General features: G+C 38.6%; 1 protein-coding gene across 1 annotated transcript in view; it reads right to left on the reverse strand.

Moving 5' to 3' along the window:
- The window catches only part of USH2A (usherin), a 2,188,359-nt gene that overhangs the window by 1,971,193 nt on the left and 191,593 nt on the right, over positions 1-25,573 (reverse strand). The window contains exon 10 of the mRNA XM_053712759.1: positions 11,462-11,592. Within this exon, the coding sequence (XP_053568734.1) occupies positions 11,462-11,592 (131 nt within the window). The remainder of the gene's footprint in view (positions 1-11,461; positions 11,593-25,573) is intronic.

Genomic DNA, 25,573 nt, shown 5'->3' on the forward strand with positions numbered 1-25,573 from the left:
GCAAATAGGAATGCAACGGTACCCAAATATAAAAGGGGTACCTTGCATTCAATCCTGAGTGTCGTGCGACTATCGTAAAAAGAGGATCCTCCACACTGGATGGCTCCGTGGTCGCCGGTCCTGTTCCGTGGTCACCTCCGCTCTGTGCCGCCTTCTCCCTGGATGAAGATAAAAGAGGTCCCGGCACTGGATGAAGTTGTCGCCGCCTGGAAGAAGACCTTCTCCTCCGGAATTCAGGAACGGTAAGTACCTATTTGGGGGTTAGACTTGGGGGGGGGTTGTTTTTTTTTTAGATTAGGGCTTTTTTATTTTTATGGGCGAGAAAGAGATGAATGCCCATTTAAGGGCAATTTTCACACAAATGTCCTTTTAGGGGCAATGGGTAGCTTATGTTTTTTTTTAGACTTTTTGTTTTTATAGGGCAATTAGATTAGGTTTAATTTTTATAATTTCTTTTATATAGGTGGCAAGAGTCCATGAGCTAGTGACGTATGGGATATACATTCCTACCAAAGTTTCCCAAACCTCAAATGCCTATAAATACACATCCCAACTCACTCATACCTCAGTTTTACAAACTTTGCCTCCTTAGGTGGTGGTTAAGCATGATGTGCTTGGTTTCTTCTGTGAAAGGCGCTTCTAAGCATATTGAAACCCAGTCCCTCTCTAAGTACAGTGTTTGTCTGAGGGATGTGAAGGGCGTATTGCCTGATGATACCAAGTTACCAAGTTTTTGCCTATGGGAAATCTATTCTAGGGTTCTCTGTAAATTTGGTCACGGGGATTCATCTGCTGCCTCCTTTTACAGATCAACATTATACTCCTCTACCATTACCTCTGCTGATATGTTTCAGTACTGGTTTGGCTGTCTGCTATATTGTGGATGGGTGTCTTCTAGTAAGTATATATCATTTTTAAGACACTATCAGCTATGGAAGGCACTTTATATTATCAAGTTCTTAATGTATATTGCATATATTAGCCATGAGTCAGGTCTGTTAATATTTCCCTTTGCAGTCACACAGTTTCAGAATTGAAATTATGTTTATGGGAGAATTTAGGTATTTTTTTCTTACCTGGGGTTCCGGTTAGCTGCTAACATGGAATCTGTTTTAAAAAAAATTGCGGCAAATTAGGCTTGCGATGAAGCAAATTGCATCTTTTTATTGCGTAATGTTTGGCGTAAATATTTTTTGCACAAAATTGCACCTGCTGTAAAGCTAGTTGCGTCATTTCAGGCACAAGGTTGCGCCTGTTATGATGTGAGTTGCGTCTTTTCAGTGCGTCATTCTTGGCGCCAAAATTTGTTATATTAAGCATCTCCCTCTAATGCTCGCTGCTCTCATTATATTATAGAGAGCTATGATGCTTGCTTTTGATTTTACTTTTTGTATAAGAATTTTATCATAATCATTTTTTCCCATTCCTAAAACTGCTATGTTGAGGAAATTGAATATTTTGTTTAAATGTTATTTTTTTCTTTTTTTTGTTACATTTTGCAAGACGTCTCAAACTGATCCTGCCTCTGATGTTACTGTAGGAACTAAGCTGGATGAACACAATTCTACCAAAGCTAAGTGTGTATGTTGTAAACAAGCTGATCTTATTTCTTCAGCTCAATTATGTGGCATTTATTATGACAAATTATTACACGCTGATAATGTTTCTATGAGTACAAATACATCTACTGTTATTCCTTCTCAGTCTAATGTACCTGATATTCTTGCAAGTATGAACATTTGAAATGTTTTATTGCTGCAGCCATAGAGAAGGCTATGACTGCTATTCTGCCTTCAAATAAACGTGAAAGGTCTTTCCAAACTTGTCATAGATCTAATGATTTTGTACTGACTCAGAAGATCCTACATCAGAGACAGAAATTAACAAATCTTTTTTATTTACAATTGAACATATTCGTTCTCTATTAAAGGAAGTATTGTTTACTTTGGGTATTGAAGAGTCTAGTCCTTCTTATAGCAAAGCTAATAATTGTTTAAATTCTGTATTTAAGACTTCTGAGGTTACTCCTGAAGTTTTTCCTATTCCAGATGCTATCTCCAATATGATTGATAAAGAATGGTCTAAACCTGGTACCTCTTTTAACCCTTCTTCTAGGTTTAAGAAGTTGTATCCTTTACCTGTGGCTAGTCTAGAGTTTTGGGAAAAGGTCCCTAAGGTTGATGGAGCTATTTCCACTCTTGCAAACGTACTACTATTCCTATGGAAGATAGTATTTCTTTTAAAGATCCTTTAGATAGGAAGCTTGAATCTAACCTTAGAAGAGCATATTTACATACTGGCTATATTCTTAGACCAGCTATTTATATGGCTGATGTTGCTCCTGCTTCAACTTTTTGGTTGGGCAGTTTAGCACAGCAGTTATCAGATCCTGAACTATCTATCAGTGTTCTTTTACTTCAACATGCAAAGCATTTCATTTGTGATGCTATATTTGATGTCATTAAGATTAATGTTAAATCTATGTCTTTAGCTATTCTAACAAGAAGAGCTTTATGGCTTAAATCTTGGAAGGCTGACATGGTGTCTAAATCTTGATTATTTTCTCTATATTTTCAGGGTAATAATTTGTATGGTTTTCAATTGGATTATATTATCTCCACTATCACTGGGAGTAAGGGAGACAAGAAATCTAAGGGTAAATTTAAAGCCCCCAATCGGTTTCGTTCCTTTTGTCAGAATAGAGAACAGAAAACCTCTCCTTCCCATAAAACCTCTGGCTCTAATTGGAGACCATCTCCGAATTGGAATATATCTAAGCCTTATAAGAAACCAAATCCAGCCCCTAAGACTGTATGAAGGTGCGGCCCTCAAACCAGTTCTTCTGGTGGGGGACAGACTAAAGTTATTTAAAGACATTTGGACAGATTCTGTCCAAAATCAGTGGATTCAGAATATTGTTTCTCAAGGGTATTGAATAGGTTTCAGAATAAGACCACCCATGGGAAGATTCTTTCTTATTCATGTTCCAACAAACCTTTTGAAGGCTCAGGCTTTTCTGAAGTGTGTTTCAGACCTAGAGCTTTCAGTGGTGATTGTACCAGTTCCTCAGTAGGAACAGGGATTGGGTTTCTATTCAAATCTATTCATTGTCCCAAAGAAGGAAGATTCTTTCAGACCAATTCTGGATCTGAAAACTTTAAATCTTTTTGTAAAAGTCCCAACTTTCAAGATGGTGACTATAAGGACTATTCTGCCTTTTGTTCAGCAAGGTCATTTCATGTCCACAATAAACTTACAGGGCACTTATCTTCACATTCCGATTCATCCAGACCACTATCTTTTTCTGGGAGTCTCTTTTCTAGACGAGTATTGCCAATTTGTCACTCTTCCATTTGGCCTAGCAACAGCACCAAGAATTTTCTCGAAGGTTCTCGGTGCCCTTCTATCGGTAATCAGAGAGCAGGGTATTGCAGTGTTTCCTTATTTGGACGATATCTTGGTACTAGCTCAATCTTTTCATTTAGCACAATCTCACACAAAACAACTAATGTTGTTTCTTCAAAGACATGGTTGGAGGATCAATTTACAAAAGAGTTACTTGATTCCTCAGACAAAGGTCACCTTCTTAGGTTTCCAGATGGATTCAGTGTCCGTGACTCTTTATCTAACAGACAAGAGATGAATGAAATTGGTCTTAGCTTGTCTAAACCTTCAGTCTCTATCATTCCCTTCAGTGGCTATGTGCATGGAAGTTTTAGGTCTCATGATTGCAGCATCGGACGCAATCCCCTTTGCTCAATTTCATATGAGACCTCTACAGCTTTGCATGTTGCACCAGTGGTGCAGGGATTATACTCAGATATCACAGTTGATATACGTAAATCCCAACACTCAACTCTCTCTGACTTGGTGGTTAAGCCATCACCTTATTGTTCAAGGGACCTCCTTTGTTTGTTCTCCCTGGACTGTGATCACAACAGATGGAAGTCTTACAGGTTGGGGAGCTGTCTGGGGGTCTCTGAGAGCACAAGGGGTTTGGAATCCTCAAGAGGCGAGGTTACCAATCAATATTTTATAACTCCGTGCTATTTTCAGAGCTCTTCAGGCTTGGCCTCTATTGAAGAGAGAACTTAACATTTGTTTTCAAACAGACAATATCACAACAGTGGCATATGCCAATCATCAAGGGGGGATTCGCAGTCCTTTAGTAATGAAATAAGTTTCTCTGATACTTTCTTGGGCGGAATACAACTCTTTTCAAATCTCTGTGATTAATATCCCAGGTGTAGACAATTGGGAAGCGGTTTATCTCAGCCTTCATTCTCTACATCCGGGGGAGTGGTCTCTTCATCCAGATGTGTTTTTTTTAACTTGTACAGATGTCGGGTCTTCCAGAAATAGATCTGATGGCCTCTCGTCTGAACAAGAAACTTCCCAGATACCTTTCCAGGTCCAGGGATCCTCAGGAGGGAATGATAGATGCTCTAGAGTTCGCTGGTTTTACCAACCTGCTTACATTTTTCCGCCTCTGGTTCTTCTTCCAAAGGTGGTCTCAAAGATCATAATGGAACAATCTTATGTGTTTCTGATAGCACCAGCATGGCCTCACAGGTTTTGGTATGCAGACCTTGCCCGAATGTCCAGTTGCCACCTTTGGTCACTTCCTATAAGACCAGACCTTCTTTCTCAAGACCCAGTTTTCCATCAGGATCTCAAATCTCTAAATTTAAAACCATGGAAATTGAAAGCTTAGTTATAGAGGTTTCTCTGACTCAGTAATTAAAACTATGATACAGGCTCGTAAGTCTGTTTCAAGGAAGATTTACCATATGGTTTAGAAAACCTATAATTCATGGTGTTCCACTCATGAATATTCTTGGCATTCTTTTAGAATTCTTAGGATTCTACAGTTTTTTCAGGATGGTTTGGATAAAGGTTTGTCTGCAAATACTTTATTTAAAATGACAAATCTCTGCTCTTTCTGTCTTATTTCATAGAGAGATTGCTAAGCTTCATTAAATTCACTGTTTTGTTCAGGCTTTGATTTGTATTAAACCTGTTATTAAATCAATTTCTCCTCCTTGGAGTCTCAATTTGGTTTTAAAGATTTTGCAGGCTCCTCCTTTTGAGCCTATGCATTCTTTGGATATTAAACTACCTTCTTGGAAAGTTGTATTTCTTTTGGCTATCTCTTCTGCTGGAAGAGTTTCTGAATTGTCTGCTCTCTCTAGTGAGTCTCCTTATCTGATTTAGGGACATTATTGTTTTTTCCTTGTGTCCTAATCCTAAGAATATTCTTGAAATGTCTTTACATTCTTTATATATGGTAAGAGCTATGAAATATTATTTTGAGGTTACTAAAGTTTTCAGAAAGAATTCTAGTCTATTTGTTATTTTGTTCTGGCTTCAGAAAAGGTCAGAAAGCCTCTGCCATTTCCTTGGCATCTTGGTTGAAGCTTTTGATTCATAAAGCTTATTTGGAGGCGGGGCAGTCTCCGCCTCAGCGAATTACAGATCATTCTACTAGATCAGTCGCCACATCTTGGGCTTTCAAGAATGAAGATTCAGTTGATCAAATTTGCAAAGCAACTTGGTCTTCTTTGCATACATTTACTAAATTTTACCATTTTGATGTGTTTGCTTCTTTGGAAGCAGCCTTTGGTAGAAAGGTTTTTCAGACAGCTGTCTCAGTTTGATTCTAGTGCCTATTATTTGAGTTTTTTGAATTTTTTTAAGAAAATTTAATTATTTTTTGGATTTCATTTCTCAGCGGACATAGCTGTTTTTGTTTTATCCCTCCCTCTCTAGTGACTCGTGGACTTCCAAATCTTGGGTATTATATCCCATACGTCACTAGCTCATGGTATCTTGCCACCTATATGAAAGAAAACATAATTTATGTAAGAACTTACCTGATAAATTCATTTCTTTCATGGTGGCAAGAGTCCATGAGACCCACCCAATTTTTTGGGGGCACTTTATTTATTCCTGTTCCTCTTTTTTATGCTTTTACTCCTTTTACACCTCACTAACTTGGCTATACGTTAAACTGGTATGAGTGAGGTGGGAGGTGTATTTATAGGCATTTGAGGTTTTGGAAACATTGCCCCCTCCTGGTAGGAATATATATCCTATGATTAAGTGCCCCATGGCACGAAACGTGTAAGGACACGCCCTCTTACCTCCTGTCCGTGAGTCTGTATGTATTTTGTCAATATGCTGGAATAAAATCGCTTGTTTTATTGGATTCCTGGAGTGCTGCCTACTTCTTTGTTTAGGAATGTATATCCCATACGTCACTAGCTCATGGACTCTTGCCATCATGAAAGAAATTAATTTATCAGGTAAGTTCTTACATAAATTATGTTTTTAGATAATTTTGTTTATTATTTTTGTAATCTTAATTTTTTTTTACTTTTCATAATGTTATTGTGGGTTTTTTTTTAGCAATGTTAGATATTTATTTTTTCGTAGTGTTAGGTTTTTTTAATCTTGTAATTTTTTATTTTTCGTTTACTTTATTTTATTAAAATAGTTATGTTAGGTTTATTGATAGTTTAATCTATCTTAGTTTTTTTTTTATTTCACAGGTAAGTTTTTATTTATTTTAAGAAATTTATATTGTAAATTTAATTTAAATTTAGAGGGGTGTTAGGTTTAGGGGTTAATAGTTTAATTTAGTGATATGCAATGTGAGGGGTCAGTAGTTTAGGGGTTAATATGTTTAGTTCAATATTAGCAATGTGGTGGGCAGCAGATTAGGGGTTAATAGGTTTATTTAGTGTTCGCAATGTGATGGGTTAGCGGGTTAAGGGCTAATAGGTTTATTTAGTGTTGGCGATATGAGTGGGTGGCGGATTAGGGGTTAATATGTGTAATATAGTATTTGCGATGCAGGGGCATGGCGGTTTAGGGGTTAATAAGTTGTTTATGGGTGTTAGTGTACTTTGTAACACTTTAGTTATGAGTTTTATGAAACATTTTTGTTTTGCAAAATCTATAACTAATGGTCTCAGATCGAAGAATGGATCGTGGCGGTATAGACTATAAATCAAGCATTTTAGCTGGACCGAACCACCTGTAATACAGGCGCTATCAAAATCCCGCCCTCAAAAGTAATTTTGTGAGTGCGGAATGGAGCGTTACGTAAAGGCTAAAACACTTGCGGTACAGCTGTAATACAGAAGACCTGCATATTCTGCACGCAAAGGTAATTTTTTCAGCTGTATAGCCATACCGCACCATACCAAAACCTATAATTTAGGTCTATAATTTTTAACTTGTAATACCAGCACAAATTAGCGCGTGAGAGACATCCATTGAAAGTATAGGCAGCACTCAAATGAAGTTGACCATGCTAACCCTTCTCTGGCTAATACACCTTACCAAGGACTTGTAAAATCAAAGTTGCATGCTAATGGTTGGGCAGTCAAGCGATATTAGTTATCACGCCTGTGCTATAATTAGTATGCCAATTCTAATCTGGCCCTTAAATGGTTAAGTAAGAGGACAGTGGATCTACCCTCTAAGGAAACTAATTTTAAAATAGTGAGGACAGTTCCAGTATGCTCCATGTTAGAGTACAAAAAAATTAATACCACAGAGAAAATAATAGTAGATAATTCAGGTGATAGCATTTATAATAAATCTTCAGGGACTTAATTAGTCACATCCAAGAACTAGGTAACAACAGCTAGATATATATATATATAATGACCCAAGTAGTGACACACAAACTAATATAAAAATGCAATCATTTAGATTAAATTAAAATAAATGTATCTCTCAGTTCTTAAATAAATACCTTATCTTACCTTCTCCACATATAAAATTATACGAAATAGCCGCTATGCATTAACATCCTCATGAGTGTACATGAGGAGAAATGGCAGCAATTTATCATGGTAGAGAAATAATTAACTATTGCGCTGCCATAATTAATAACTTTATGCAAGAAAAGTCAATGAAATATACAGTATGCTAAATCGAGCGCAGTGTGAAGGAGATAAATAAACACTTTTAAAGAGCTGGAGGGCGTTAAACTGAGTCTGGAGTACAATAAAAATAAAACGCATACAATAAAACATTAATTTCGTTTGTACACATTACCAACATGGCCCACGCTGCCCCATAAAATCTACTCACGATATCTAGACTCAACTGTACATTAAAGTCTAGTGTGTTTGTGGTAAAGTCTGTAATGTCCCCTTGCTATAACATTACAAAAGTACATACTGATAACATGTGAGCTATATGAGTGAAAAAGTGTAAGCACTTACCTGAACATGCACCTATTCTACGGTTCTTACCAGCTGAAGAAATAGTGTGACGTATATTGATGACCCAATGAGAAGAGGCTAAGGGACCAGTCTGTGGCAGCAGTGGCGTCACTAGGGTTGGTGTCACCCGGTGCGGTAAGTCATGGTGTCACCCCCCCCCCAGAAAGCAGACACACACAAAAACACAGGCAAACACACATACAAACACTCAGACACACTTAAAAACATACTCAGATGCACACACAAACACTCGGAAACACACTCAGACACACACACAAAAACACACACACAAAAACCCTGAGACACACAAAAAATATGTAAACTGCACTGTATTAATTATGAAGCTCATGCCTAGAGCTGCTCCCTGGCTCAGCATAACATCAAATGAAAGATAAACAGAGCACTCTAAAATAAATCACTGAAGAAAAGGTTTAGGCGCACAAACTATGAAAATTCTGCTCTCTGACTCTGTTCCAAGTCTGTCAGTGCACAGCCCTGGGCCGCATGTCACTGAGCAGTGAGCACAGATAGGCAGGCAGGTTTAGGCTAGCAGCGCAACTTTGCAAGCCCCACGGCACACCCACAACATTCATAGTGAAATTGGGCAGGGGAGGAGCAAAGTACAAATAAGCAAAAGCAGCCGGGAAAACTATTTGTTGAAATTGCAGCACTGGCTCAAGGGGCAAAAAAATTGTGTGTCTACAACTTCCCCAGTCCCACTAATGTTCACAAATGCCAGCCTCTAATAAAATAATCTATGCATCTCAACATTGTATTTCTTTGAATTTCAATAAAATAAAAAAAAAAAAAAAAAAAAAAAAATTTTGCGGCCCGCCCCCCCCTAGTGACGCCACTGTGTGGCAGGCTTGTGACTAAGGGATCGAATATCTAAACCTTGCCAGATCAGACATGTTTTTACAGGCTGCCCCTCACAGGGTCTTCCCTAGTGGAAATATCCTTAAAAAGGGGCAGTCCCTGTGAGTGGTGAGATGTGCCCTATTTAAATGAATGGAGCTCACGGGAAAGGGAAACTCTGCTGTGTAAGGCAAACATAGCAGTGAGCCTCCTCCTAGTGGCCAGGAGTTGAATCCCAAGAGTAATGGCTTGTGGACTTTCACCACCTTATGAAATAATAAAAGATTGATAAGTGCATAAGCGCAAGGCAAGATATAACTGAGCCAGAGGATACACACTAGCTGCCTAATTGCGCAATAATTGTGATATACTGTAATACGTCTACAACATCAGGAGGCACACAACAAAGAGAGAGGCAGGATGCAGGCTCACTTCACAAAGTAGGGGGGGGGAGGTGTGCAATCAGCTAAATGCTAATGGTGCAGCAAAAGTGCAATAAACCAGATGTCCAGTGTAAAGGTGACCATAAATACCAGATATATACGTTACCTTAAATTAGCTCAATTCTGTTACATATATATTAGGATGGATAAAAAGTTAAAGCTATTACAATATACAAATGACAAAAAATATACACATGTTTATATTATATAGTGCCATCTTGGTGCCACACTATTAGCCATATTAATTAACAATCACGTGTATAAATACATTTTGTTTTTACATCCCTTTTCCCTGCTCTCCCTCACTGCTTGAGCATCTTGATTGGGTCATTGGATGTGAGAGAAGCATTTGACTTGTGCATTATTAGTAGGTTAAAGATACCAGTTCGACAGTGGACTAGGTTGCTTAATTGAAAAAAAAAATGCAACTTGAGCATATTTTGGCTTGCTCACTTTTACGTCACCCATCACACGTGGACTACATTGCTGACAACATACTGCAAAAATATTAGCTTTGTTGTGTGTTAACATCGCTTGAGTGCAATTAATAGCTCTTCTACTTTTGCACTAATATTAAAAGTCCAAAGTTAATTTTAGTTGTTCGAGCGATAATCAGGGTGAGCTAATATCTGTATAGCAGATAGAGCGGGAACACTAAATCCCTCTAATAATAGACTGATGGTGTACAGTAATATTCATGTTGAATACTAAGGGGCCAATTTATCATGGCCCGAATGGGGCCAAATACTTCTGTTTCCGTGCGAGCCTTCAGGCTCGCTGGAAACAGGAGTTAAGAAGCAGCGGTTTTAAAACCGCTGCTCCTTAACTCGTCTGCCTGCTCTGTCCTGCAAGCAGCCAATTGGCTGTGAATCTGCAGGGGGCGGTATTGCACCAGCAGTTCACCAGAACTGTTTGTGCAATGATAAATGCCAACAGAGTATGCTGTCGGCATTTATCGATGTCTGGCGAACATGATCGCTACAGCGGATCATGTCTGCCAGACACATGATAAATCGGCCCCTAAGTCTATGGTGTGCTAAGCAAAAGGTGCATTAAGTCAAGGTGCACAAATAGTGGAACTCTTTGCGCTATCCATTAAAAGCATAGGGCTCGCTATAATGCTAAGATGTTGCATTAAGATGTTTTGGTTAAAATATTTACCCATCCCCTTGTAATACCAGATTATGTGTTATTCTTTGCACAAGGCCATGCAAAAGATAACAAACCTTGTTGTGCTCCACTTGTAATCTACCCCTTATTATCAATCCTCAAGAAACAGGCATAATGCCCAGGAAAATCTGTTTTAGAAGGAATTTGTTTATCTTACATTGTAATTATATAGCATAGCATATATTTTGCTTTAGTTTTGGAACTGTAAAACCTTCTGCATAACCCCCAGCACATGAAGAACAGTTGACAGTTGGAGTAAGAAAATGACTGTGTTTATAGGAAAGCTGTCCTTGACTCTAGTAAATCTAATGATTTAACCCTACTGTGGATATCATATAAACTGTTTGTTCATGATTAAACAGGAATGGCAGCATTCCCTGACATAAATGGTTACATCTTATGTAACAAAAGGCTGCAAATTCATCCAGTGGGGTTTTGTACATGTGGTCTGTGCTACTCAATGTATTACCACTTAATTTGACCAAATAATTCCCAATTAAAAAATACAAATCATTTCAAGCTTTCTTTGAACACACTTATCCAAATACACCAGGGTAAATGAAGTTCAAAGAAACTATTAATAATAATCTGCAGGGAACAGGATATTATTTGGAGTAATTAGTGTTCTCATTTTAAGACCATTACATATCTTTTTTGGTATGAACAATATATTCGTGGAATGCTGGAAAAAGATATTGGGACATATAGTTACTAATCATTAAAAACATTATACCAAATGTATCAATTAATTACCTTTTCACAGTGAAGGCTTCTGTTAACTGTACCAGCCTCATTACAATCACAGGGCTTGCAGACATCAATGGCAGAAAGATTGGTATCAACTTGTCGATAAAAATAATCCTTGCACAGTTCACAGTGCCTTCCTACATGAGAGAGGTTATGTGTTACAGTTTCACATTTATTAAAATTAGATGTATGATTCAGAATTAAGGGCTGTATTCCTCTGAGAGAATTGTAATTTTCAGAATGTCCATTTTAATGCACCTTTCGTCTCTACCTGCCAATGAAGTGATCCAGAGCATATGAAACAATGAACCTGTTACAAACCAGGTTTTACCTCATTTAACTTCCATCTGTTATATAAAAAATATCTTTGTCTCCAGAAAGAAAAAGGCAGTTATATGCATTTTATATTAAATGTGGAATCAAGTTCTATTTCGATTGTTAATGCATATTATTTAATTTTATGGATATTTATAACAAAGAAAATGTTTCCAAATAGATAAAATTAAATTTGAAATAAATGTTTTTTGTTTTTTGTTATATATAAACATACTGGTCTTGCAAGTGGTAAGCAAAAATATTATTGCTATCACTTGAGTGCAATCAATAGCTCTATTATATTTGTTCTCATATTGCAAGTTGAAAATAATTTTTTAGTGCTGGTGTGAAAGCCTAGGGTTTTCTACCATCTGCATGAATGTGCGCTAAACCTCCGCTCAAGAAGTAGAGTTTACTTAATTGTACACTATGGTTTTGTATGTATGTGTGTATACATGTGTGCAGTGTTTGTAACTTAGATTTTAATACAAAACCATAGTGTAAAATTAAGTAAACTCTACTTCCTGAGTATATATATATACATATATATATATATATATATACATATATATATATATATATATATATATATATATACTGTATATATATATATATACACATTTATATACATGCATAAAAATACAAACATATGCATATACACCTTTTAACCCTTCCAGTCCAGCACCTGATCATATTCCATATCCCTTAAAATCACTTTTAAAAAATGTATTTCAATAATAAACCATTATTTTCATTGAACCCCTTGGGCCAATCGGACGTAGATCTACATTGTGTGGTGCATAGCCTATCGTACTGTATAAGTAGATTTACGTCTGACCTTGAGGCAGCCGATGCAGTCTTGGTTGTCAAGTGATAGCCAAGAGCTGCTGTTGGGCTGTGGGTATCTGTCTTTATAAAGTAACAGAGCATGAGCGGTGTTCCCTATACATATGAAAGCAGATTGCCAGATCTTTACAGACAGTGACATGGTCTATGTCACTGCCTGAAACTATCTCAGTTGGTGCCGTTAGTAAGTGTGTGCGAGGGATGAAGGGAGGCTGGTAGAAGGAACAGCGGTGAGTGGGAGGGAGGGGTGGGACCCTACCTACAATTAATAAAGTTTGGAATGGAAAGGGAGGGGATGCTACACTTCAGAAAAATAGGGAATCAGTATGGGGGAGGGTTAGAGAGCTGTTTGGGAGGGATCAATGTGGTGGTTGGGTAAGGGGGGATCCTACTCTGCAGAAAATAAATAAATAAAATACATTTATTAAAAAAAGGACACAAAAAATAGTTCATACTGGTAGACTATCTGCCAGTACCTAAGATGGTGGTGAGGAGATAGTTGTTTGGGAGGGTTCAGGGAGTTGTAAGGTGGCAAGGGCAATCCTTACACTAGAACACCCTTACCCTTGCCAGCTAACTAATTTAGTCCCTTCACTGCCGGGAATTTCAGATGTGTTGAGCGTAGCTGCAATTAGCTGCTTTCTAATTACCAAAAAGCAATGGCAAAGCCATGCATTTCTGCTATTTCTGAACAAAGGGAATCCCAGAGAAGCTTTTACAACCATTTGTCTTATGGCTGCAGTAGTTGTGTAAATAATTTCAGTGAGAAACCCGAGGTTTGTGAAAAACAATATTTTTAATATGATTGCATTTGGAGGCAAATTAGTGGCATGAAATAGACCAAAATAGGCCTAGATCAATACCTTGGGTTGTCTACTAAAAAAAATATATTGTTTTGATAGGTAAATTAAAAAAAAAAACAGTTTCTATTTCTGTTTAAATGGAGTGATAGCAAAAATGCTATAAATAATTCAGTATTTTGGGCAAGTTTTTTTCTGAAATTCCCGGTAGCGGAGGGGTTAATAAATAAAGTGAAATTATGTAAATATGTGTTTTATGTGTTTTTTCTCTATATATTCAAGCGTTAACACTTTACTTCATGTCTCCAAAAGAGCTACATTCTCCTGAGCTGTTTTGTGTTGCGCTTGAACACAACACTTAAAGGACCACTAAATACAGTAGAAAGTAAATATTGAAAAATGAACAATAAAATAACAATGCAATAGCAAGTACTAGCAGAAGAATATTTTCTGGTAAATTTCAAAGTTAATCTAATTTTTCCTCCCCCTGTATCAAATGACACCCATCAGCCAATCACAAAATGTACATATGTACAGTATATACTGTGCACTTTTGTACATGCTTAGTAGGAGTCGGAGCCTCAGAGAGTATGCACATAATAATAATAGAAATATAACGGAAGTATATAGGAAAGTTTTTTTAAACTCTGTGCTTTATCTTAATCATAAAACTTCATGACTATAGTGTCTCTTTAACTCACATTAATAGCACTCCCTGAGCTATTCATTAAAAGTACTGAGTGCTCTAAAAAAATGTTGGCCGCATTTAGATTATTTGTAATTCTTTTTTTTTTTGCCCTCAGGTTTTAATACCAGATTGTGTGCTATTCTTAGCTCAAAGTAGCACAAAAAGATAACGCACCCTTCACTATTAATTGCATTCCACTTGTAATCTAGACCTTTATCATCGATCTGTGTTCCTTCAAAAAATAAGTAGAATAACCTTTTTTTTTTTTTTTTTTTACTTTGTTCCATCTAAAATAGATCTTTCATAATATATAATAATATGTTATGTTTTCCTAAAAACTAGAAGTTCATGCATTCAGGACAAGTTTGTCCCTCTCTACCAATAGGGCTGCTTGTATTGTAGCCATCATCCAGTATGCGCTGGAAACACACAGATGGTAATTAATTTAACCTTTATTCATTAAAAAAAACAAAAACCTGTAGCATGTTTAATTGTGCATTTTTATTTAAATTACATACTTATAGTACTTATGTACTTGTAGTACAACGTCCCATAAGAGTTTGTAGATTGCTTCCTAGTATGTTAATTTACTGAGATTTCTCAAGTGTAATAAATGTAAAGGAGCTATGGTTTTAGCAATATGATTGTATGTACAACAGTAGCCTTTAGGGCCAGATTTACCATTAGGCAGAGTAGGCATGTGCCTACAGGCGCCTTCCATAGAGGGGCACCTGTCTTTCTGTTCCATAAGCCTTTTCTGCACACCTCTACGGCTCTGCCCTCACTCACCATAGTAGATAATAACTTTGCCCTAAACAAATATGGCTGCCATGCTGTCTGGTCCGTTTCTCCAGTGAATGTGGACAGAGCAGCCAGAGCAGACTGAGAGTAAGTGTGTGGGGTTGGTTTTTTTTATCTGGAGTGACAGTGAGTGACTGTTTGTGCTCTATTACAGAGTGTTCTGAGTGCATGGTGGGCATATATCAGCTGCAGCAGCAAGGCCTGTCAAAATCAAAATGACAGATTGTACAGTCAGAGGACAGTCTCTCATATAAAATATCATAGGTATGAATATTATTGCTAAAATGCAAAATGACAGGGCTGTTGCACGGGATAAACACACTTTAAAAAAACAACTGACCCTTGGTTGATTGTGCACATTGCAGGCTTGGTCAGCAAAGTTTCTAAATGAAGCCCCAGTCGAGACAATCTGCACTTTTCTTGTATAATTTTTTTTTTCTTTAAATACTGTTCTGACTGGAATCTCATCATACCGGGCAAATACTGTCTGGAGTGTTTTGTTATAGATCATGGACTGCCTTTTATGTGGCAAAATTAGCAGCTGCTGTAAAAAAATCCTAATTCTATAAAGTTTTAGGCTGTATAGATAGGTTCATACATTATTTTATTATTATTATACTTTATTTATAAAGCACCAACATATTCTGCAGCGCTGTGCATGGGTATAATTCATTTAGATATAACAATGTTATAAAACTTGTAAGAGCCCTTACAAAATTTTACAAACACATACAGTAGGAATTAAGGACCCTATTTCCATGGGAACTTACAATCTAGAAGGGTATGAGTTTGAGAAGCATGAGGTGAGGACTGCAAGATTAAGAAAGATGTTAATGCAGAGTTAGATGAGGGAAATGTTAGGTAAGTGAAACTAATTTATTATTGAGTTGGGTGGTAGGCTTCTCTGAACAAAAAATTCTTCAGGGAGCATTTAAAAAGGGGGGGGCGGAGCCAGCCTGGAGCAGAGATGGCCGCATTTGGTTAGTGCTCCGTTACATGCTCTGGGGTTAAAAGCTCTAACGGAAACAATCCTGGCAATAACTATCACAACTATGATCCTGTGAGCCAAGGAAAGCCCCGTGAACCCGACTGTGCATTTTGAACACTCATCCGATCTGACAGACCAGGATTACTCAGCTGCGGCCTTACACTGTGTCGCACGAACATCAAGGAGACAGAAACATAGGAAGAGAGCCTGTAAATCCTTGCATAAGATAATGAATCTGCTGATCTACAGACCACCCAACTCAGTAAGCAATGCTTATACAGCGCAGACACTAAGTGAGGCTTTAACATTGGGACTAATATATATGATGGGACAAACTTAAACCTCTCTCTCTTTTACTGACGCCATAAGCCGCACGGGCCATGTGGGTTCTCACCATCACATATTTAGTACGCTAGCATGTGTGTACTCTGCAACCTGACCAAAACACTTTAATGATCTGTAGCAATGAGTCAGCATTTTACAACTTAACCACAAGGCAACTATATAGATCATTACTTGTGCAATTCTCACAAGCGTGCCCGTGTCGGTGGTTTTGCCTTTCTCTCTATCAAGAAAAACGATAGTAATATGTAACTGGCTTGGGCCCTTGTACATCACCTAACTAATAAATGAATAAAGAAAAATGTACATTCAATAATTTATAACCTCCTTTTATGGGTACAACATGCTGAGCATGCACAATAATTTGCCGGTTTAAAGGAGGGATACCAGTGGATTTAAGGTGCCAGATAGGGATATAAACAACGATTCACACATGGCCTTTTCTCAGATTGCTGTAATACTATAGACCTGCCGGGTGACCACGCCATTCGATTTACACAAAAATCTTAGGCCGCAGAGATATATAGTACATAATATCCATTTGAAAGTCACAGAGAGTACAGTTCTAGAAGCTAAATTAATCTTTGTAAGATGTCTTCCTGAAGGGTACCTAAACGAGACAAGGCGACCAAAAGCAGTGCCTCTACAGGGGTTAAAATGGACTCAGTGCGGAGGTGGCAGCACAATTAACAGAAAGTCCAATTACTAAGTCAGATTTGTTGCTACTTCCCTCAAAATAAGCTTTTAAAACATTCATGATCCAAGTGAGTCAGATTATAAATGATAGCCTCTCAGAGGTGAAAAAAGATGTATCAGAACTTGGTCAGAGGGTAATGCAGGTTGAAGAGCAGACAGAAGAACTAACCACAGATTCTAACTCCATGGCGATTACATTAAACAACAAAACTCCATAATCCTTCAATTGCAGACCCAGATGGAAGATCTGGAAAATAGAAACCAGCGGCAGAATTTAAGAGTTAGAGGAGTGTCTGAAACCATAACAACTGCTCAAATAAATACTTATCTCCAGAAACTCTTTGACTACCTCCTTAAAGCCAAAGAACCTGCATCTATCCTCCTCGACAGAGCCCAAAGAGCTCTCAGACCACAACCATCTCCAAAGGACCCTCCAAGGGACATTATAATTACATTTCATAAAAACACCGATAAGGAAATGATACTCTCTGCATCCAGGAAACAATCACTGATTAACTTTGAAGAAAACACCATTCAAATATATGCTGACCTCAGCCAAACCATGCTTTTCAGGTGGAATTAGTTCAGATACTTAACCCTACACCTTCAGGATCTGGGTATCCCCTATCGTTGGGGCTTCCCTTTCTCCCTAAAAGTGGTTAAAGACAACAAAACCTATACCTACAGAGATCCTGAGGACAGAGCTTCTGTTCTGGACTTGATATTCCTACACCTTCCCTACCTTCTATATCAGAAGACAAGACCCCTAATGAAGCACAAACCCCAAGACCACGTTGCCCAGATTGGACAACCATATCCAGAAAGAGAAAGGGCCAACCACCCAGCAAAGCGAGCATCTCTGGCAATATAGACAAGCCACCATGACTGTACCTGAAGCCTGAAATATATGTACATCTCTTCATATCATTTATCAAACTTGGTCTGAGTTGACCCAATGAGTATATTTTTCTCTTTTTTTTCCTTACAGACTAACGTTCTTCTGTGTCTTACAATGACTTTAGCTAGGATTTCCCTACTTTAAAATTTGTTTGTAACTTGTAATTCCCCCAGAGTAGAAACAACTTTTGATGTTCATCCCCCCTAACCTCAGGAAGCCAAATTCCCTTCACCTAGAGGGGAATAAGCTACTGTTTGATATTGTTCTTTTTGTTATTTGCTATGTTTTAACTTTTACTTGTTCACGCAGATTGTATACAGACGACTATGAGCTATGGTTATTATTGATAAGTTGCTTTCCTTCCCCCCTTTCCCTTGGAGGAGGGAGACTGCCACATTTCCATTCATCAGCACAGCTAGGTAAGAGATATCGTATCAATGCGAGTTTCCACTCCATATTCCACTATGTCACATAGATTGCTGAACTTTCTTTCACAGAATGTAAAAGGGCTAAAATCCCCCATGAAACGCTTTGTAGCATTAAAAGAATTTGAGAGACACAAACATTCTATAATTTGTATCCAGGAAACACACTTTCTTGATTCCACAGAACCCAAATTTACATCCAAATCCCATAATGTCGGATTTTTTAGTTCCGCACATAATAAGAAAAGAAACGGTACACTTTTTCAGAAAGATATTGCATTCCAGTTACTTAACAAAATATCCGACAAAGAGGGCAGGATTCTAATTTTGGTAGGCCTGATATTTCAACGCCCGGTCACTCTGGTGAACGTGTATGCTCCAAATTCGAAAAGAGTCCCCTTTTTAAAAAAAATAATATCACTAATAGCAGAGCATAGAAAAGGAGCACTGATCATAGGCGGATACTTCAATGTTATTCTAGACCCTAAACTGGACTCCACGTCTACCAGACCGAACCCATCCTCCAGACCTCCAAATATTATTTTTTATTTTCTCAAACGAACAGGGGTGGTGGACATTTGGAGAATATAACATCCCACACAGCGCAACTACACTTTCTACTCTAACCCTTGGTCACAATATACACGCATTGATTATCTGTTTGTAGATAAACTTTTCATGAGTCTGGTGAGAGACTCTGACATTAGCTCTACAGCATGGTCCGACCACTCACTCATTTCTCTATAAACTCTATAAACACTCTATAAACTGGCTGGAAAATCCCTTAACCTCATACATTTGGAAACTAGATGAATCACTCTTGAAACACACTCCCACTCATCTTAAAATCCTCAAAACCCTCCAAGAATATTTCCAACACAATGCTTTACCCAATACTTCTCCCCTTACACTATGGGACTCACACAAAGCTGTAATTAGAGGTGAATATATCAAACAGAGGGCAAAAATGAGGAAAACCTTTACCCAAACCATGCTACAAAACACAACTAAACTAAATAATCTTGAACTACAGCATAAACTAAATCCCAGGGACCCTGAAATTCAACTAGAGCTAATTATAGTTAAAAAAATAAATCAATATCATGTTAACTAGAGAGGCCCAGAGAAAAGCCTTGTATCTTTGAAAGGTGTTCTTTCATGAGGGCAATTGTGCGGGCTCGTTCCTGGCGAGGGCCCTCAGAGAAAAGACAATCAAAACCCATATCCACAGAATAAGGACAGGAGCCGGGGACCTGGAACATGATAGCAAGAAAATAGCTAACCAATTTAACTCTTACTATACTCAGCTCTATAACCTCCCTAAGGACATCTCCCCGAATCACACCGCCCATATGAAGGAATACATTAGGGGAGGTTAATTTAATGCACTGAGTCTTGCCCAAAGGGATAAATTGGAAGACCCGATCTCCTTAGCAGAAATAACAAATGTCATTAAGGACCTATCACTAAAGGAAAGCCCTGGCCCAGATAGCATCACAAACTCATACTATAAACAATACAGTGCTATTTTAACACCCCACTTGCTTAAACTCTTTTATTCTATAGATAACATGTCCACATTGTCCTTTACTATGCAGGAAGCACAAATAGCAGTAATATTAAAATATGGGAAGAACCCAGAGGACACAAGCAGTTATAGACCAATATCGCTTTTAAACTCGGACCTAAAGATCTTAGGTAAAATATTATCCAAGAGATTAAACACCATAATTCAAGAGTTTGTTCCAGGCCAAGAGGCACAAGGTAATTCCATACGAGCATTGCAATTGGCCTTATACGCCAAGCACCTCAAAATCAGGTTGGTCTTTATAACTATCGACGCGGAGAAGGCCTTCGATCACATAAGTTGGGGCTTTCTCAGAGCTACTCTAGAGTCTTTTGGCCTTGAGGAAATTTTTTTTAACAAGAATCTTTAGCCTATACACCACTCCCTCTGCCAGAGTTAAAGTGAATAACACCCTATCGGACACCTTTAGTACTACTAATGGCACCCGCCAGGGATGCCCATTGTCCCCAATCTTGTTCGTTTTATCAATGGAGGTACTGGCCTCCCATGTTAGACTGAATCAGAATATTAAGGGAATTCCAATCAGCCCTCACGATCTTAAAATTGCCCTTTTTGCAGATGACCTCCTCTTCTCGATCACATCTCCAAACAAAACAATTCCAATCTTACTAGAAGAGCTTTGTACATTCGGTCATTTTTTCCAATTTCGCAATTAACTTGCAGAAATCTGAAATTTTGAACATATCAATGTTACCCAGCGACTTTGATCAATTAAATAAAATTAGCCACCTTAAGCTACAAAGAGACTCAGTTAAATATTTGGGTATTGTCCTCTCATCAAATACATCAATCCTCTTTGAAAGGAACTATAAAACCCTTCTTCATAACATACAAAAAGATTTGTTAAATTGGTCTTCCAAACCGTTGTCCTGGTGGGGCAGGATCCAGTCCATCAAAATGAATACCTTACCTAAAATCCTCTATGTTCTACAAGCTATTCCAATCCATCTACCTAACTGGTATTTATCTCAGCTACAAACCACAATCAACACTTTTATATGGGGCAAACACAAGCCTTGTATAAATAAACAAACACTCTACAGACATAGAGAGATGGGTGGACTGGGTCTACCAAACATAAAAGACTATTATATAGCAGTTACATTACAAAGAGCCCTAGATTGGCACGGATCATTGGATAAGAAAGCCTGGATTTCCTTAGATTCCCACCTGCTAAGAATTCCTAATATTGGTGCGGTTTGTTGGGTCCCGCGCGACTTGAGACCTCCCCAATGTACACTTTTAGACATATACCGTCATTTCTTCCACATGTGGGATTCAATAGTCTCAACCCAAAACAATATAACGCACACCCGCTCACAGCTATTCCCAATACCCCTTAACGCAGAATTATTGGGAGACAATAAGTTCCGTAGAACACAAGAATGGGATCATACCCTACCATTAGCTAAATTTACCGACAATGGAAACTAGTAGATATAAATAAATTGATATCCAGATGTGACAACAGGTCTGGTAGTTGGCTAAAACACGCCCAACTCTCTCACTACATTACATCATGTACCATAGATCAGACTTACTTAGAACCTTAACCCCTTTCGAGAAACTATGCATGTCTGGGAAAACAGTCCAACACCCTCTTTCTTTATCTCATAAACTACTTCAAGCTTCAGAGGAACACTTACTACCAAGCTATACAATTAAATTGCACCAGGACCTACATCTAGATATAGACAAAGCCGGCTGGAAGAAAATCTTTCGCAACATGAGTAAATCCTCAACCTCACCACAAATTTTGGACTCCCACCCGCCTACATTCCCTCTACCTGGAGTCCTCTTGCCCTTGTTGGAGGGGATGCGGGAAACATGGCTCATTGATACATATATGGTGGCAGTGTACTAGACTGGTCCCATTCTGGAAGGCAATAGAATTATACTTCCAGAAAACTTTCACCAGATATCACACTCATTCCCAGGGTTGCCTTGCTTAATGACCTTCCGAATATTAAGTCTAAACTAAGAATACGTCTTATACAAATTGGCCTAAATGCAGCCAAATCTCTGATAGCCAGGCATTGGAGGTCCCCCACAAGACTCTCCAATACATCCTGGTTTGATAGAGTAAATGATCTTTTAGAACTTGAGGAACATGGACACCTGAAGTATACCTCCGATGTAGCTTTTGTGGAGAACAAATTTCTGTGGGAGGAATCTCTCTATTCCCCTTAATACATAAAATTGCCTACTTACACAGGTTTACAAGATGGATCTGGTGGTTAGACCACCCTCCTCATCCTCCCTTCTCTCTTCATCCCCCCTTATCTTCCCTCCTCTTTTCCCTCTTCCCCTCTCAATAATCTACCTCCTTATTGTACCGAAGCAGAGTACCCTTGGCCTGGGACTCCACCGTATTAGGTCATATAGGTAACAGAATGTGTCTGATTGGAGCCCCAGGGCCAATGTAAGGACACCTGTAAGATTCTTCTTCTTACCCAGGAGGAGGTAAAGGACGCAGCACTCAAACTCATGGTCACTGCACATTTAATCTTAAATATGTGAACTAAGTTTTTGTTTACTGTTTACTGTTTATTGTTGAATGGAAAACTTTAAAATTACAAAGATGGGAATGTAATTAGCTTTTTAATGTACCAAGCTGACACTGTCTAATGACTGATGTTTTCTTCTTATGATTGCTGTATGCTATCTTCCCTCAATAAATATAAAAGAAGAAAGATTAGGGCAAAGCCTGACAGGACAAGGGAGAGTGTTCCAGAGGGTAGGTGCTGCATGAAAGAAGTCCTGCAGTCTAGCATGGGAAGAGGTGATAGTCGAAGATGCAAGGAGCAGGTCATTATTGGATCTTAGTGGGCGGGCTGGAGTATACTTGTTGATTAGAGAGGATAGGTAGTGGGGAGCGGTGTTGGTGAGAAATTTGCATGAAAGGGTGAGAATTTTGAATTTAATTCTGAATGGGGAGTCAATGAAGGGACTCGCAGAGAGGTGCAGCAGATACAGAGCAACGGGAAAGGTGGATTAGCCTGGTAGAGGCATTTAGGATGGATTGAAGGGGATAGAGGCGGGAAATATGAAGGCCAGTAAGTAGGTTATTGCAGTAGTCAAGTTGGGGAATAACAAGGGAGCGGATTATTTGCATTGTGGTGTTAGTACTCAGAAAAGGGTGCATCTTGAAAATATTGCGTAGGTGGTTGCGGCAGGATTAATAAAGCGATTAGATGTGGGGACGAAGAGACGAAGGATAGATTTGAGTCAAGTGTAACTCAGAGGCAGCAGACTTGGGGCGATGGGGAGATAGTGATGCCGACAACAGAAATAGAATAGTCAGAAATTGGCGTAGAGCTTGAGGGGGGATTAGAAGGAGCTCAGTCTTGGACATGTTAATCTTTAGGTGGTGAGAGGCCATCCAGGAAGAAATACCAGATAAGCAGAATATGACATGAGAAAGGATAGAGGGAGAGAGAACGGGGGTGGAGAGGTAGATCTGGGTGTCATCAGCATAGAGGTGGTATTTGAAGACATAACTGTTGATAAGTTTGACCAGTGAAGAAGTATTAATGGAGAAGAGTAGAGGACTCAGAACAGATACTTGAAGTAGTCCAACAGACAGAGGCATTGGAGAGGAGGAGTCACCAGTAAATGACACAGAAAAAGACCTGTGAGAAAGATAAGAGTGAATCCAAGAAAGAGGAGTGTTACAGAGGCCAAAAGAGCTAAGGGTCTGAAAGAGGATGGGGTGGTCAACTGTGTAGCAGTCAGCTGAGAGGTCAAGTAAGATGAGTATTGAGTAGTGGCCATTACTTTAGCAGAAAGAAGATTGTTAGTAACCTTGGTAAGGGCAGTCTCAGTTGAGTGTTTGGGGTGGAATCCAAATTGCAGGGGGTCAAGCAAGGAGTTGGTAGACAGGAAGTGGGTTTGGTGATTGTAAACTAGTTTTTCAAGGAGTTTTGAAGTTAGTGGAAGCAGTGATATGGAGTGGTAGCTATCAGGAGAGTTAGGGTCAAGGGAGGGTTTTTTGAGTATGGGAGTGACCTTTGCATGTTTGAAAGAAGATGTGAATGAACCGGTAGAGAGAGATAGGTTGAAGATGTGAGTGAGAGCAGGGGTGAGGGTGGAAGACAGGGGGGTATTAGATGGAAAGGGATAGGGTCGAGCGTGCAGGTAGTGAGGCGTGAGGAAGGTAGTAGCAAAGAGACTTAATTCTCAGTGGCTGGATGGAAACTACAGATGGTGGCAGAGGGAGTAACTGGACCTGTTGTTGGAAGTTTGCAGGTTGGTGTTGGGATGTTGTTTCGGATAGTACGTGTTTTGTTTAAAAAGTAAGCCAGGCCTTGAGCACTAAAGACAGACAGGGGTGGTGGAGCAGGTGGGTAGAGGAGAGAGTTAACGGTGGAGAAGAGTCATTTAGGGTTTGAGGAAAGAGTATGATATGAGAGAAGAGAAGTAGGTTTGCTTGGCTAAATGAAGGGCAGAAGTGTATGAACAAAGAATAAACTTATAGTGTATGAAATCAAGTTCAGAATGAGTTTTTCTCCAGGCACGCTCAGCAGTATGGGAGCATTTTTGCATATAATTTGCTCAGAGTGCCAAGGCTGTAACTGATGGGGTGATGTTTTGCGCAGTTGAGGAGGGGCAAGCGTGTCTAGTGCTGAGGAAAGAGTTTTGTTGTAGTGGGCTGTTGCAAGATCAGGGCAGGTTATAGTGGAAGTGTGAGGGAGGAGATCTTGAAGGATTTTTCAAAATTGGAGCGGATCCAAAGTGTGTAGATTTCTACAGGTGCGGGGGCAGAAGTGGGTTTAGCTGTTGCATTAATATTATACATGTGAACCCAGAGCGTGTGATTCATGATAGTGTCCGTGAGCCCTAAAATAGAGTGAAAAATGTAAGATCAACCATAGGATTAACTATAGGAATGTTTATTCTTATTGTAACTAAGTATTTGGGGTCTTCTCTTGGAGGTGAAGGCAAAACAAATGAAGAATATTCCTCAATGAAATTTGTATTAATCCCTTACACCTTTTTTTCTTTCTGCTCTGCATATAGCAGAACACTTAGCAATATACTTTGGCACTCACATAAGTAGTTTTCATTTGGATCAGCACAGGTAAATCATTATAAAGAATGCTGCTAAGGAAGACTACTAGGCGATTAGTCACTTTGTGTCCTTCATATGTGCCTGATGTCATTAGGACTTTACAGGATTATAATGAAATAATGAATGGCTATTATTTATTGTATTATTATTTCTATGTTTAATCTCCATATAAGGAGTGTATATGGACAGTGGGTGGGCTACATTCTATATAGAAACAAAACTAAAAGACAGAGACTAGAACTACCCCATCTTAGAGTATCCCACAAGATAAATAGAAAGGAAATCTAATGATGATTCTTCCATATGGTCAAATTCATATAATAAGCTTGTGAGCAAATAAAGAGATTACAAACAGGGTTGCAGGGAGAAACGAGTTCTAAGGCTAGGACAGATCATTATATTTATGCAGGTATGTACATTGAAGATTAAAATAATGTGTCCCGTTAAGTGTAAAAATAAAAGCCATTAAATTCTATTTAGGCTTTATAAATATATAGTTAATTAGCTGCTATGTTTTACTTTTGTTTTGCCCATTTATATTTTGCTTCCCTGGAGGTCGGAAAATCAATGCAAAAAATTGCTTGAAAAAGCATCCAACACCCATTTTTTCATATGGTTCTTTGTGTGTCATGACCACAGAATCCTCTTTGTGTTGGAGAT

The sequence above is a fragment of the Bombina bombina genome, chromosome 4 (genome assembly GCF_027579735.1).
Source record: "Bombina bombina isolate aBomBom1 chromosome 4, aBomBom1.pri, whole genome shotgun sequence".
NCBI classification, from domain to species: domain Eukaryota; kingdom Metazoa; phylum Chordata; class Amphibia; order Anura; family Bombinatoridae; genus Bombina; species Bombina bombina.